Source organism: Penicillium lagena (genome assembly GCF_028827675.1).
Source record: "Penicillium lagena strain IBT 129212 chromosome Unknown utg000003l_segment0_segment0, whole genome shotgun sequence".
Taxonomy (NCBI): domain Eukaryota; kingdom Fungi; phylum Ascomycota; class Eurotiomycetes; order Eurotiales; family Aspergillaceae; genus Penicillium; species Penicillium lagena.
Window position 1 is genome coordinate 1142339 of NW_026623224.1, and position 14984 is coordinate 1157322.

The 14984-nt window shown below is 52.4% G+C and overlaps 6 protein-coding genes across 6 annotated transcripts; 2 read left to right on the forward strand and 4 right to left on the reverse strand.

Annotated features, from left to right (window-relative positions):
* Positions 1-182: 182 nt before the first annotated feature.
* Positions 183-2319, reverse strand: hscA (putative Hsp70 chaperone (HscA); the record flags this gene model as incomplete). The annotated part of the gene is made up of 6 exons (XM_056977543.1): positions 183-932; positions 987-1694; positions 1750-1915; positions 1976-2102; positions 2167-2217; positions 2277-2319. The coding sequence occupies 6 exons, from the start codon at positions 2317-2319 to the stop codon at positions 183-185; spliced, it is 1845 nt and encodes a 614-aa protein (XP_056833575.1).
* Positions 2320-2572: 253 nt separating this feature from the next.
* Positions 2573-4038, reverse strand: N7510_005618 (Atg14 domain-containing protein; the record flags this gene model as incomplete). The annotated part of the gene is made up of 2 exons (XM_056977544.1): positions 2573-3369; positions 3429-4038. 2 exons carry the CDS (start codon positions 4036-4038, stop codon positions 2573-2575), a joined length of 1407 nt encoding a protein of 468 aa, XP_056833576.1.
* Positions 4039-4229: 191 nt separating this feature from the next.
* Positions 4230-4711, forward strand: N7510_005619 (uncharacterized protein; the record flags this gene model as incomplete). Its single annotated transcript, XM_056977545.1, has 3 exons — positions 4230-4367; positions 4419-4593; positions 4641-4711. The coding sequence occupies 3 exons, from the start codon at positions 4230-4232 to the stop codon at positions 4709-4711; spliced, it is 384 nt and encodes a 127-aa protein (XP_056833577.1).
* Positions 4712-4990: 279 nt separating this feature from the next.
* Positions 4991-6828, reverse strand: N7510_005620 (uncharacterized protein; the record flags this gene model as incomplete). Its single annotated transcript, XM_056977546.1, has 3 exons — positions 4991-5154; positions 5210-6220; positions 6276-6828. 3 exons carry the CDS (start codon positions 6826-6828, stop codon positions 4991-4993), a joined length of 1728 nt encoding a protein of 575 aa, XP_056833578.1.
* Positions 6829-7177: 349 nt separating this feature from the next.
* N7510_005621 (cleavage/polyadenylation factor CFT1) lies at positions 7178-11818 on the forward strand (the record flags this gene model as incomplete). The annotated part of the gene is made up of 9 exons (XM_056977547.1): positions 7178-9146; positions 9202-9506; positions 9560-9727; positions 9786-10154; positions 10206-10404; positions 10465-10540; positions 10600-11053; positions 11117-11264; positions 11337-11818. 9 exons carry the CDS (start codon positions 7178-7180, stop codon positions 11816-11818), a joined length of 4170 nt encoding a protein of 1389 aa, XP_056833579.1.
* A 720-nt stretch (positions 11819-12538) lies between these two features.
* N7510_005622 (NDT80/PhoG-like DNA-binding family protein) lies at positions 12539-14489 on the reverse strand (the record flags this gene model as incomplete). Its single annotated transcript, XM_056977548.1, has 3 exons — positions 12539-13191; positions 13259-14250; positions 14341-14489. The coding sequence occupies 3 exons, from the start codon at positions 14487-14489 to the stop codon at positions 12539-12541; spliced, it is 1794 nt and encodes a 597-aa protein (XP_056833580.1).
* Between the last annotated feature and the right edge of the window lie 495 nt (positions 14490-14984).

A 14984-nucleotide genomic window follows, 5' to 3' on the forward strand; every position in this document is an offset into this window, starting at 1 on the left:
CTTATATAATACAATATTACGAGGAGGCATTCATTCATCACGAAGTCATTAAATTGCAAAAATAAAAGGCGTCATCTACAGGAAATCCATACTTTTAAAACTGCGCCCAAGGTGTCCGGCTTCGTTAAAACACACAATGAACTGGGGAAATCAAAAGGCCGGAAGTCTATAAATCATGCCATTTACCGAGTAGCCATGGCCTTGGTGATCAGGCGCTTGAGGGCCAGCTCCTTCTTCTTCAAGTCTTCGGGGGTGGAGTCCTCAATCTCCAGTTGGGCCATGGCGTCACTGAGAGCGGACTCGATCTTCTCCTTGTTGCCGCGCTTGATCTTCAGGGACATGGTCGGGTCGGAGACAATCTCCTCGACACGCGAGATGTACGACTCGAGCTGTTGGCGGGACTCGAACTTCTTGGTGAAGGCCTCGTCGCTGGTCTTGAACTTGGCGGCGTCCTCAACCATTTGATCAATCTCGGTGCTGGACAGCTTGCCAACAGCGTTGGAGATGGTGATGTTGGCGCTGCGGCCGGAGGACTTCTCGGTGGCGGTAACCTTCAGGATACCGTTGACGTCGACCTCGAAAACACACTCCAGAGCGGCCTCACCAGCCCGCATCGGGGGGATGGGAGCCAGGGTGAACTCACCCAGGGAGGTGTTATCGGCACAGTTGGTGCGCTCACCCTGGTAGACGGGGAACTGCACGGTGGTCTGGTTGTCAACCACGGTGGTGAAAGTCCGCTTCTTGATGGTGGGGACGGTCTGGCCACGGGTAACGACGGGGGCGAAGATGTTGCCCTCCATGGCAACACCCAGAGAGAGGGGAACAACATCCAGAAGCAGCAGGTCCTGGGTCTCAGCAGAAGTAGCCTTGCCCGAAAGGATGCCGGCCTGGACGGCAGCACCGTAGGCAACGGCCTCGTCGGGGTTGATGCTCTATAGATATAGATTAACACGGGGTTTACTCGAGAAACTTCTTTTGGATCTTACCTTCTCAAGCTTCTTGCCATCGAAGAAGTCGCTCAGGAGCTTCTGGATACGGGGGATACGGGTAGAACCACCAACAAGGACAATCTCGTCAACCTTGCTCTTCTCCAGGCCAGAGTCCTTCAGAACCTGCTGGACGGGCTCCAGGGTGCCGCTGAAGCTCTTGGCGTTCAGGTCCTCGAAACGGGCACGGGTGACCGACGAGTTGAAGTCCTCACCGTCGAACAGGGAGTCGATCTCCACGGTGGTCTGGGTAGCGTTGGACAGGGTACGCTTAGCACGCTCGCAAGCGGTACGCAGACGACGGAGGGCACGGGCATCACCGGACAGATCCTTGCCGGTCTTGCGCTGGAACTCCTTCTTGAAGAAGTCGAGCAGGTTGGTGTCGAAGTCCTGACCACCCAGGTGGGTGTCACCAGCGGTGGCCTTGACAGTGAAGACGCCACCCTGGATGTTCAGCAGAGACACATCGAAGGTACCACCACCCAGATCGTAGATCAGGACATTGCGCTCCTTCTCAGACTTACCAGAGCCAAGACCGTAGGCAATGGCAGCGGCGGTAGGCTCGTTGATGATACGGAGAACGTTGAGACCGGCGATGGCGCCGGCATCCTTGGTAGCCTGACGTTGGTTGTCGTTGAAGTAGGCGGGCACGGTGACGACGGCCTTCTCGACCTTCTTGCCGAGCTTGATCTCGGCAACTTCCTTCATCTGTTCGACCGGGTTAGACCAGTATTCGCCAATGCGAATCAAGATATCAGCCTACCTTCATGAGGACCATGGAAGAGATCTCCTGGGGAGTGAAGGTCTTCTCCTCACCGAGGTACTCAACCTGGACGGCAGGGCTGCCACCCTGATCGACGACCTTGAAGGGCCAGGACTCGACATCCTTCTTCACGATGGGGTCATCAAACCGCCGACCGATCAGACGCCTTTACCACACTAGTCAGAACCATATATTACCGCAGTGCGATGGGGTTGTCACGACTCACTTGATGTCGAAGATGGTGTTCGCCGGGTTCATGGCGGCCTGGTTCTTGGCGGCCTCACCGATCAAACGCTCCTTGTCGGTGAACGAGACGAAGGAGGGGGTAGTGTAGCTACCCTGGTCGTTGGCAACTGCACGAGGCCGTGGGTCAGCGGGCGGAGTTCATTTGTCATTTTTTTCGAATCGACAACATACTGATCTCGACATTGGTGCCCTCGTAGTTGGCAACACACGAGTAGGTAGTACCTGAATGAACCGAGTCAGTAAATAATCGAGAACACACACAATTGAACCGGAACACGAACCCAGGTCGATGCCGACCGCGCCGTCATAAACTTCGTCAGACATTCTCAAGGATAAAGAAAAATGGGGGGGAAATAATCAGAGAGGGAAGGGATGAGAGAGGAAGAAGAGAAGAGGAAAAGAGAGGGGCAGTCCAAGCGAAATTTTTTTTTATGAAGAGAGTCGCCCACACTCGCTTTGATTGGACCATGAAAATTTTTCGGGAGGCGGAGATCACGTGAGTGGGTCTGGAAGGCGGTGAACGGATGATTATTCTCTATAGTTCTCTACTTGCAGTGCCTATGGACCTCAGTTACTTCTACTTCAGCTTCGTCCATTTGCCATCCGAGGCCTGGCCTGTCGCCTCCTCATGCCATTCCTGCTCTTCCAGTAGCTCCCATTCCGCACTCGCCATCTCCCCAAGTAGGACCGCCTTCAACTTGTCCACGATCTTCGTCGGGCTCGGCAGTTTCCAGGTCCGCATAAACTCAGTTCCCTCCGCGGCCCCGAGGAAGGAATGTGCTGTGCCGTGAGAATAGTGTCCCAGCATGGGAAATGACTTGGTCCGCTGGATCGTCGTCTTGGGTGAATCTTTGCCGCCTGTCATCTGGGTCTGAGTGTCCCGACCCGCAAAGGCTCTCATGAGAGTTGACGCCGGCGTGGGCGGGGCGACCAGGAGCTGCCACATATTCTTCCCAATGTCACACACGTCTTCCCATGACTCCGAGGCCAGGTTGATGCCTTGAGTCCGACAAAGCCAAGCGACATTCCAAGCGAGCAGCGTGGCCCCTTCGAGAAAGAGAGCATATGTTCCCGGGTCCTCCTTGACGAGCTTGGTCAGCGGTTTTTCAATTGTCAGAGGCCTGGGGCGTGGCAAGTGGATGCGTGACTCGGCGGTTTTCGATGCCGTCGGACTGGATGAGGAGGATCGAGAAGCCTTGTCCGGGGTCTCGCGCGCGCGATACGACCCAGCCGGTGCGTAGATAGTAGCTGTCGGGTAGTTTCGGTGTGGGAGAGTCACTTCGGCGGGAAGTCGTAATGACAAGTAATGTGAGACCAGGACAAGCAGGTGGGCGATATTGGAGAGAGACGTCGAGATCTGGGCTGGCGTAGCACCTGCATACCTCTTGTTAATACACCTCCCCACAGAACATGACCGTAAACTTAAAACTTACCATTCATGTCTCTCAAGTCTTTGATCACGATTCCACCAATTGCATAGCCTCCTGGAACTTGTCCTTTCCTCGAGACTTTCTGTCGTAAACCGTATAGATTCGCCGCTTCCCGACAAAGGAAGATGCGTGCCTCCGCCGTCTTGCTGTGCAGGGAGTGCCATAGGTGCTCCGTCCTCTTCGTTGTGTTCTGGACGCCTGTCAGAATCCCCGTTTCTCGCTCCGAAAGCTGATACTTGGCGGATTCCGCGTCAGAATGTCTGCGTGATAGGCGTGCCTTGCAGCCGGAGACGTGGGCCTGTTTGTCCCTGATCTCTGATCTCAAGTCATCGATCTGACGAGAAACGACCTCTCTTCTCGATGACAACTCGGCTTGCCGAGTAGTGATCGCTTGGATGGTCCAGCGTCGCGACGAGTCAGGAATGGACTCCACAGATCTCTTTTGATGATTTCCATCGGTCACTACTGATTCGATCTGCTGCCCCAAAAATTCTCGCTCCAGGAGAATCTGGGTGCTGTCGATGCGAAGCTGATAGAGCTGGTTGCGGGCACATGTTGGACAGTAAAAGGGCAGGCGAGCATGAGGAGTGCGGGAACATGCGTGGCAACTCATCGCTGAGTGTGGGTGTTCGATGTCGGTCGCATTTCCATGCTGGCCGGGGGAAGAACCATAGAGGTGGTCATCGGGAGAGTGTCATGCCGCATGATGATGAAGTCGCATGGTCAAGTGTGAGCGGATCACCTGACAAGGGTAGTTACCTAATCCAAACATTGATCGGTTTCGACCCTCCCTTCAACTTCACCATGGATAAGGACGAGCATCTGGTTCACGGCTTGGAAGCTTGCGACTGGGAACAGCTGCAACACCGCTATACCGACGCGATGGATGAGTATGGCCGAATGGAAGAGAATCTGCGTGCCGAAGCTGCAACACTGCTCGAGGTAGAATCGTCAATCACCACACAGAGCTTCAAAATCCTGACCGATCTGTAGATCTTTACGGCGTGGTCTCAGACTACAGTGCTGCAAGATGAAAACAGAGCTTTCAAAAGGTTCGACTATCTCCATTTTCCCTTTTTGGAGACGAATCTGACCTCTGGTAGGTTCAAGACTCAGATGCAGCATGTGCAGCACTCGGAAGTCAACGTGGAGCACAAGAAACAACACTGTACGTGAACAGTCCTTATTTTTTTGATATCAGACCCTGACCTGGAGGCCAAGACATGGAGGTTGTGAAAGCCTTTGAAAGTGCACTGAAATTGCTCAACGAGCAGCTCAAGGGATGAATGCCCTGCTAAGGGTGACGCGATATCTTTCGACTTGATTGATCATGGTGTCTGCTTTACCTCGGTTCATGGATACGAAGTTATGAAATGAAAGCAATGTACTTTTAGTATTAAAATCACTGGTTGATCGCATAATCAAGAGATAACTGTCAGTGAAGGACTTATACAAGCACGGGTGGGGTCTACTTTAAGAGAGGGATGTTCCAACTGAACAGAATATGAAGATTTAAACACCAATATAAACGAAAAATTGATTGTTAATTGAAATATCCATCAAATTCAACTCGCCCGGCCACTGATGTCTTGCCAAGTAGCATTGAAGCGTCTGCCAGTGCTGGCCAACAGTCCTTCCTCTTCTGCCTCCTCGGCGTCTTCATCGAGCTGTCTCTCGTCCAGTTTCGGCGAGCGAACCAGCGAGGTGACAAAGACAATTAGATACAGCCCTACAGCAGTCATGTTAGATGTTGAAAGGATAAAAAAGAAGGAGAAAGTCCTTACCCAAGAAGAAAAATTGCCCCCAGAAGAAGACAACCCCAAAGAAAGGGTAATTCAAAGTAACGCGATTGAGGAATGTGCTGACAACACTCGGCGTGCACACTCGCTGCGCGGCAGAGTTATTTGCTGCCAGTTCCGAACATGGTTTGATAAGCTCCATAGCATCTGAGCAATCGGGTTGTTCCAGAGGAGAACGAGGAGTGCGATCACAGAATGTCTGTGGGCCAAATGTTGCGTACTGGGGGGCAACCACCATAGAAATGGAGTAATTCAGAGCCAATATGATCAGCATTACCAGGGCAGTCGCCAAAAGGAGGGCCTGGGGAGAGGTATGGCCTTTCCGAATTTGAAAGATCCGAATCCACAAGAAGCGAATTCCCACAGCAGCAATTCCAACAACGGAGCTGCAAAATAGTAGCAGAACGAGAATGGTAAAAATGACATAGTCGATGGGGAATACCTTGGCCGATTGAACAAGGGCCCAGTTAACCGGATTGAAAATATTGACGTGACCAAGAATATACCCACATCGGTGCTTGCAGACGGAGTTTTTGGCCTTGTCGATTGCCGTCAGAAGCATCGAGACCCATATGATGAGTGCAATCAAAAGCATGAGAATGCCAAACAGGAGCTTGAAGGGGCGGAAAATTGCCCCAATCTTGTACCATGCCTTTATCAACCAACTGCGACCCTCGCCCTGGGCCTCTTCAACCAGACGCTGTCGCCGAATGAGAGTCCGCTCTTCCCTTATCAAAGTATCGAGCTCCCGACGGTCCTTAGATGATAGATGGTCCGGATTCCCCCCACAACGGCCTTCTAGTTGTCGCTGCCGCTCACGATTTGTCTCAAGCAGCACTTCCGTGTTGGCTTGTAGGCTTGGACTGGAGATAGATGGTGCAGACTTGATCAAACTGATAGGGAGAAGAGCCAGACCCGAAGAAGTATACAGGACGTAGAGACAGAGCCCAATGGTCATCAAGAGCCCAAGCGCAAAAGTCAGCGCACGCTCGCCGTCTGAAACTTTGTTAGATTTGCGGACCGCTGCAGAGCCTCTAGGATTGGCACTCACGATTTTCCGTCAGCAACTTCTTGAAATAATCCAAGTCCATGCCACTTTTATTCTTTGACGACACGGGCACGAAGAATCCGACGACGAAAAGGATGATTACGATCGCAACAAAGGATATGGTGTACTTAAGGGCACCCCAAAGACGCTGCCCGATCGTTTGCTCTCCCGTTTCATTGGAAACCTCGTCATATTCCTCATACCAGAAATAAGTAAAGGGAATGACCAGGAGACAGAGGAGGGCATCCAGCGAATAGAGGACGTAGTAGACGATGGTCAGGGAATAAGTGATCTTATCGACCTCATCCTGGGTGGCCCAGTCCTTGCGCCGGCCCAGTTTGGAAGACGTGGTCGAGGAAACAAGAGCGACATCCACAGGTAACAACAGCGCCGTCGCAAGAAGACAGGTAATGGAGACAATGCATGTCAGCGTTACTGATGGCGAGCGGTCTCGAGGGGTCTGGTAGATATAGATAAATACCGAGGCCACTGCAAGCAGAAGGATGATCACCACTGCATACACAACCCCGATCAGGGACGTCTGGAGCAGCGCCATCTTGAGTAGATGCCGTCAGTCGCTAGCTTTGTAGTTCATATAGACAGACTGATGCTATTCACAGCAGCAGGAGTTGGTTGATTGAAGAAGGATGGTTGTGATCTAGTGCAAGTTCTTGATTTCCAGGTTGTCGTCATTTGTTACTTCGAGATGCCGCTAGCCCATAGCGGGGATAGCGTGTCCCGTGACGATAAGGAGTCACCTGATGTTATCAATCAACTCCGTCGCGTTTCTGCTTGTCCTTGTTGGGTCCCTCAATTCAATTGCAATGATCCTCATCCAACGAGGACTTGAGGCCGTTCAAAAAGTCTGAAGCCGATCTGCGCATCGACGCGGCTGGGTTCTCCAGATGCAGTGCTATACGGAGCTGTTACCCCCAACCGGGGTCACCCATGCCGTGGCTGTTCCTTTTCTCTCGGCAACCGCCCGGAATCTGATTGTCGTTAGAACATCTCTTTTACAAATATTCACTCTGGTCAATGTGTCTCATCAACCGACATCTGAAAGTGTCGACAATGCCAGCCAAGAGACAACGACGAAATTAGTTCTCGAGAAGGAGTACCCTCTCCCAGGAACGGTGACAGATTTGAGCCGGGTCAAGGTCTTGAACTCCAAAAGTGGTGGTGAGGCTATTTTGCTTGCAGTTCGAAATGCCAAACTTAGCTTGATCGAGTGGAACCCCGAGCGGCATAACATTTCTACGATCTCCATCCACTACTATGAACGAGAAGACTTGACCCGCAGCCCCTGGGTCCCCGACCTGAGCCAATGTGGCAGTATCCTCAGCGTGGATCCAAGCAGTAGGTGTGCGGTCTACAATTTTGGGATTCACAACCTTGCCATTCTGCCTTTCCACCAGGCCGGAGATGACCTGGTGATGGACGATTATGGATCGGAGCTCGACGGCGAACGCCCTGGCCGCAAGGATGAAGCGGAAGCCGACAAAAGCAAAGACACAGCAGCACACCAGACTCCTTACGCATCGTCCTTTGTTCTGCCATTGGCGGCCTTGGATCCGTCTTTACTGCATCCCATAAGTCTCGCATTTCTATACGAATATAGGGAGCCGACATTCGGCATATTGTATTCACAAGTTGCAACCTCCAATGCCCTTATCCACGAGAGAAAAGACGTGGTTTTCTACACTGTTTTCACGCTAGATCTGGAGCAGCGGGCGTCCACGACTCTACTTTCGGTTTCAAGATTGCCGAGCGACTTGTTCAAGGTGGTTGCCCTCCCGCCCCCCGTGGGTGGTGCTCTGCTCATTGGTTCGAATGAGATTGTGCATGTTGACCAAGGCGGCAAGACCAACGCTGTGGGTGTCAACGAGTTTTCCAGACAGGTCTCATCATTCTCGATGACAGATCAGTCAAATCTGGCCTTCCGACTGGAGGGCTGTGTGGTCGAGCGCCTCGGCGGCGATAGTGGTGACCTGTTGCTGGCACTTTCATCGGGGGAGATGGCACTGATCAAGTTCAAGCTCGATGGACGCTCAGTGTCCGGCCTCACAGTTCACACTTTACCTGCACATACAGGTGGAGATCTTTTGAAGTCAGCTGCATCATGCTCAGCTTGCATCGGTGATGGTAACGTCTTCATCGGTAGCGAGGACGCAGATTCCGTGCTTTTGGAGTGGATCTCTGCAAAAAAGCTTCGGGCCGAGTCAAAGCAAACAGCCAACGGCCATGAGGATTCTGCAGAAGATGACCAAATGGATGACGATGTGTACGAAGATGATCTGTATTCTACTGCCCCTCAGATGACAGAACTCGACCGACGTACATCGTCCGCGAACTCGACTCCTGACTTCTATCATTTCCGATTTCAGGATCGGCTTTCCAGCATCGGCCCTTTGAGAGACATCACTCTAGGCAAAGCTTTACCAACCGCGAAGAGCATGCATTCCACACACATTGACGGTGTTTCCGCCGAGTTGGAATTGGTGGCAGCCCATGGTTCAGACAAAGGGAGTGGTCTTGTGGTTATGAAGCGAGAGATTGACCCTTCTACAACCATGTCTATGCAAATTGATGGCGCTGATTGTGTCTGGTCGGCCACCGTGACCAATGTCAAAGGAGTTTCGTCCAATCCCAATCAAGTGGAAAGCAGTGCCTCCCGTCAATATGTGATTATTACGCGGCCCACAGATGAAGAAAAGGAATCATCTGAAGTTCGTGTGGTAGAGGGGCAAGAACTGAAGCCTTTTACAGCCCCCGATTTCAACCCGAATGAAGATCAAACGGTCGATATCGGATCGTTGGCAGATGGTACCCGAGTTATTCAAGTCTTGCAGAATGAGGTTAGAAGTTACGACATGGGTAAGTTTCCTACCGAAAGTATAAGTGAGAATGGGAAGGCTAACAGACCACGTAGATTTGGGTTTGGCACAAATCTATCCCGTGTGGGATGATGAAGAAACTAGCGAGGAACGCGTGGCTGTGAGCGCAAGCTTCGCTGATCCCTATGTTGTGATCGTTCGGGACGATGCAAGTCTCTTGCTCTTGCAAGTGGATGAAAGTGGTGACCTTGATGAAGTGTCACTTCCTAATGAGATCACTTCATTAACATGGCGCTCTGCCTGTCTGTATCATGACAAAACTAGAGCCTTCGCGATCACCGAGCCGAGCTCCCATAACGATACCCTGATGTTTTCACTGGACGTTGAATATAAGCTCTCGGTAAGCTGACCAGTTATGACCATCTAATTGAAGTTTCTAACCAGGCCTTGCAGATATTCCGACTGTCTGATTTGAAGCTGGTATCGGCTGTCGAAGGCATTGATTGTCTGCAACCAGTACTTTCAGCTGAACCACCCAGACGGTCCAATACACGGGAAACTTTGACCGAAGCGATTATTGCCAATCTTGGTGACCAGTCTTGCTCCTTCCCTTACTTGATCGTATGATCGTCCCCATTTCGTTGCATATCCCTTAGATGCTGATTGAGTCATCTTTTAGCTGCGGACCGACGGCGATGATATTTTTGTTTACAAGCCAGTGTTAACACCGCCTGATCTTGATGATGGGGGTTTGAAGAGTCTGCGATTCTACCGGGAAGCCAACCATACCCTGCCGAGGACGCCTTCACAAGCGACTTCTGCTCAACAAGACGAGAATCAGCAGCGATTTAGGCCTCTCCGAATCTTGCCTGACGTGTCGGGGCTAAGTGCGGTTTTCATGCCTGGAGAATCGGCGGGATTCATCATCAGAACGCCGGCGAGCTCACCACACATTATGCGCCTCCGAGGTGGATTTGTTCGATGGCTGAGTAGCTTTGATTCGTCAGTCATGGGCTGCGAGAAAGGTTTCATCTATGTGGATTCCAAGGTAAATTATTTTCTCATCGATTTGGATCCTTCAAACTAATGGCCACTCTAGGAATGCGTCCGCGCCTGCCAATTACCCCCAGAAACCCTGTTCGACTATTCGTGGACGTTGCGCAAAGTTCCCCTGGACGAACAGGTTGATTTCTTGGCCTATTCGTCATCCTCCGAGACCTATGTTCTCGCAACAAGTCAGCAGGTTGATTGGAAACTGCCAGATGACGATGAGCTGCACCCTGAATGGCGCAATGAATGTGTGTTGCTCTTTATATGCGTTTGAAAGGATATTATCGTGTGCTAATGCAAGTCTCCAGTGAATTCATTTTCCCCAAAAGTCACCCAGAGCTCCATACAGGTCATCAGTCCTAAAACGTGGACAGTGATCGATAGGTAAAGCCTTCTGTGATGTTTATGGCCGGGATATTTCTCTAATCTTCGTTGTCCCTTAGCTATCCTTTGGATGCCGCTGAACAAGTAACTGCCGTTAAAAACGTCAGTTTGGAGCTTTCGGAGTCTGGCAATGATCGCAGAGATATGATCGTCGTCGGCACTGCCATTACCAAGGGTGAAGATATACCAGCTCGTGGTTGTATCTATGTTTTTAGCGTGGCCAATGTGGTCCCGGACCCCGAAAAGCCCGAATCAGGCCGCAAACTCAAGTTGATCGGAAAGGAGCCCGTGAAGGGCGCGGTTACGGCGCTGTCGGGCATCGGCGGCCAAGGCTTCGTGATCGTAGCTCAAGGCCAGAAGTGTTTGGTTCGTGGATTGAAGGAGGACGGCAGTCTGCTTCCGGTGGCATTCATGGACATGCAATGCTACGTCAACGTCGCGAAAGAACTAAAGGGCACAGGGATGTGCATCCTAGGAGACGCAGTGAAGGGACTTTGGTTTGTCGGATACTCGGTAAGCTTGTTCCCACTTCCTTTATTCGATCAATCCCAACGAAGGATCTAACACCCCGCTCAGGAGGAGCCTTACAAGATGACACTCTTCGGCAAGGACCCCGAATACCTGGAGGTGGTAGCCGCGGATTTCCTTCCCGATGGAAACAAGCTTTACATTCTGATCGCCGATACCGACTGCAACCTACACGTTCTACAATACGATCCAGAAGGTACGTTATGGATAAATAAAAGCTTCGCTAGCTCGGTTTTTGGCATTAGCTCACTGATCTTTTCCCTTTCAGATCCAAAGTCCTCCAATGGCGATCGACTGCTCAGCCGAAGTAAATTCTACACGGGCAACTTTGCATCCACTGTGACCCTGCTACCGCGTACTGCCGTTTCATCCGAGCTCATCGCCCCCAGCGAGGACGAAATGGACTTGGATCAGAGCCTCTCCAAACACCAAGTGCTCGTCACGGCGCAGAATGGATCCCTGGCGCTGGTGACCACTGTCGCGGAAGAGTCGTACCGCCGACTGTCAGCCCTGCAGTCACAACTAACCAACACGTTGGAACATCCTGGTGGGTTGAACCCACGCGCATTCCGTGCCGTGGAGAGTGATGGCACCGCGGGACGAGGGATGGTCGATGGCAACCTGCTACGCCAGTGGTTGGACCTGAGCCGGCAACGCCAGGCCGAGATCGCCGGCCGCGTTGGTGCGACGGAGTGGGAAATTCGAGCTGATTTGGAAAGCATCGGTGGGGATGGACTTGGCTATTTGTGATCCCTTTAATGAAGGGGCGTATTATTAACAATCAAGTCATCCATCTATTTCACCCAATTTCGCAGGCTCAGATCCGATCGTAGTTAGATCTTCCTTTGTTGCCCTTTCTACATATTTAATTGAACTAGACACAATTGGACAGATCAATGATTTTTCGTATATTGCCAAAGAGATGCTGCGGATTGGTCACCGTCGGAAGACGAGAGAATCGGCATCACGATCACTGCGAGTAAATAGCGGCGTGACATCATAACACGATGGGATATAACAGGAAGAGACAAGAAAACACCAAGGCGAAACCGTAAATCCAAGGTTCCCCCACCTCCAGGGCCTATAAGCCAAATCCCAGCGGCCCAAGTCCCAAAATAAGACAAAAAAACACACACAAAACTCCATTACACGCCCTTTTTCGCCGGGTACCCAAAAAAAAAAAAGAAGAGAGACCCCCCAAAACCCCCCAAGTGGTATGCCGTATCCATATCCGTATCCGTAACAGTTCCAAATAAGCAAAAGCACATGCAGCATGGCAGCATTGAATAAATCATGTTTTTGGTTTCAAGGGGGAAAAAGAATGGACGAGTGGTCTAGCAGAGCGAATGATAAACCAGACGAGGAGCAGACCTCGATTTGCAAAATGCAGATGCAACCGCAAGAGATATAATGAAACGAAACGCCGCCACTGTCCTTTGGTGCGCCAGGCTGATCATCAATGAACAAGAATCAGAAGACATCTTCTGCGGCAAAGTAGCGCTTATTCCGCCCACGGGTGGCGGCGAATTTCACCTCGGGCATGTTGGTGTGGTGGACGACATGCGGCCGGTAGACTGCATCGACGGGTGCCTGCCAGTCATCCAGTCCGAGAGGGAAGTACTCATACAGCAGATCGGTGCTCTCATTCGGGAAGGGCAGCGAAGATGCAAACTGGTGCGGCAGATTAGCCGTCTCCAGTAAAGGCAAGGATGACACGGTGCTGCGTGCCGGGCCATGGGAATGAGACATCTTGCGCATCTTGGCCGGCGGAATGGACGAGTCGAGGTTGATGGCCCGCTGCGGAGGCATCTGTTGAGGGGAAATCTGCTGGGGAGAAATTTGCTGGGGAGAGATCTGCTGAGGAGAGATCTGCTGCGGGGGGATCTCGCTAGTATTGTAAGAAGTCACCATTGTGGAGTCTAGTTGAAGATTGGGATCCCCGCCCTCTTCCTCATCCAGCAGGGACAAGTTGATAGGTGCTGCAGCACCAACGGACACAGCGCTCACACGGCGTTGGTGCTCAGCTGCCTGAGAAAGTTGTTCTGGACTGGACTGAGGAAAGTAGGATTGATGAGCCTGAGGGATGACATTGCTCGATGCGGACTGCGGGATCGACGTCCAGTCTGGCGTCATCTGTGGTTGCTGAAGGATGCTAGGTGGGGGGGACGGACGTTGTCTCTGGGGAGCTACTCTGCACAGCACCTGATGAGGCCTTGGCCTTGGCAGGGGTGATGCTGGCGCGGCGTGGGACGGACTCGCTAGTTGGTGTGCGGTTGAGTGTTGGCGCGTTGTTTGCTTGATTCTTGCGAGAGGCGGCAGCACTACCACTCAATGGCAGGTCCTTGCGGGACTGGAAGTTCCGTGGGCTGCGGCCACGAACGATGACCGGCCCCGACTGCACCTCCGAGATGGAGATCTTGGCGCCGGTCGACAACGTGGCGACCACCTTGAGCCGAACCACAAAATGTTGTTGTAATTCCTTCCGACGTCCATTGTTGGCGGTAGCCACGCGGAACTGCAGACGCTTCCAGGCGATGGGGAAGGTCGCGTAATCGGTGTCCAGGTCCTGTCCGGCCATGATGTCCAGCGGAATTGGTGGCGGTTCCTTCTCCACCTTGGCACCCGTGCTGGGGTTGCTCTCTTCGACCGCTGTGCCAGAGTTGGCAGCGGCTGCCGACGGAGTTTTCCATGGCACAGAGATGATCTTCACCGGGTTCCCCTCGACAGACTCGGTGGCCGAGACGGTGAGCTCCTGGGCGAGAATTGGAATGCGGTCGCCTTGATCGGTCATGATATAGCGCATCCCTCGCGGCAGGGTGACGGATCCGGTAATTTGGAACAGATTGCGACGATAGCAGGTCAGTTCGGCGCCTTGCTGAGGCGGCGCGTGCTCGGAAGGCGAGGTTGTATAAGGCGACTCGGCCAGGAAGAACATCCCGTGTAGCTGCGCCGACACGGATAATGATGTCCTCCGCATTGAGTAGTCGAGCAGGGTGAAGTGGTAGACTGGCAGGGAAAAACTGAGCAGCTTGTTGTTGTGGTCGATGGAGGAATCTTGGGGTTGCTCTGGCGGCACGGGGTCGAAGGGAGCGACCATATCGGTGAAAGGGTCCTCATATCCGGACGGAAAGCGCTTGAGCGAGTGTGGGATGTTATTTTGTTGAAAGGCGATATCATCGCTGCTACTCGCGACCCATCAGCCCTAGTGTCCTCGGATGGACGATCTTCCCTCGTGGGTCCCGTCCCCCCGTGCGATCGGATGCATCACTTACCTGACAAAGGTCTCCGTGTCGAAGTTGGACCGGTGGTCTGGCAGGTCCAAGCCAGGCATGGCATTCAGATAGTCGGTTCCCTGGAGATTTCCGAGGGACAGCGGACTGGCCAGGTACGGCGGCATAGCCATGGTGTCGAAGCCCTCCATGGCGAGGGTTGGGGGAGATGCGCGCTCGAGGATAGGGAGAGGGAGAGGGCGCGTACGAAGAGGAAGAAGAAAAGAAGAACAAGGAGGGAAAAGAGAGAGAGTAAAGAAGACAGGGACGGGAACAGAAAGTTGGGAGGGAAAGAGAGGGAGAGAAGAGAGGGAGAGAGACCGAGAGAGACGGAGCCGGAGACAGTCGACGATGGGAACGGATTCGGGGAAAAGTGGGACCGTTTTGCGGAGACGAACGCAGCGGGTTAGACCGGTTTATCGTGCAGGGTGTATAGCACGATGGCGATAGGAGCGGACAGGATAGGACAGGTAGGAGAGGATAGGTCGGATAGGATAGGATAGGATGCAGGAGAGAGGATGTGAACAAGTGACGAGGGTTTCCCCCGTACTAATAATCTTCACCTTTTTTGCCTCCCACTGCCGACCCTGAAGATCATAGTCTTGCACATCTTCAGATACCTACAAGGCTCTCCGGATCCCAAATAA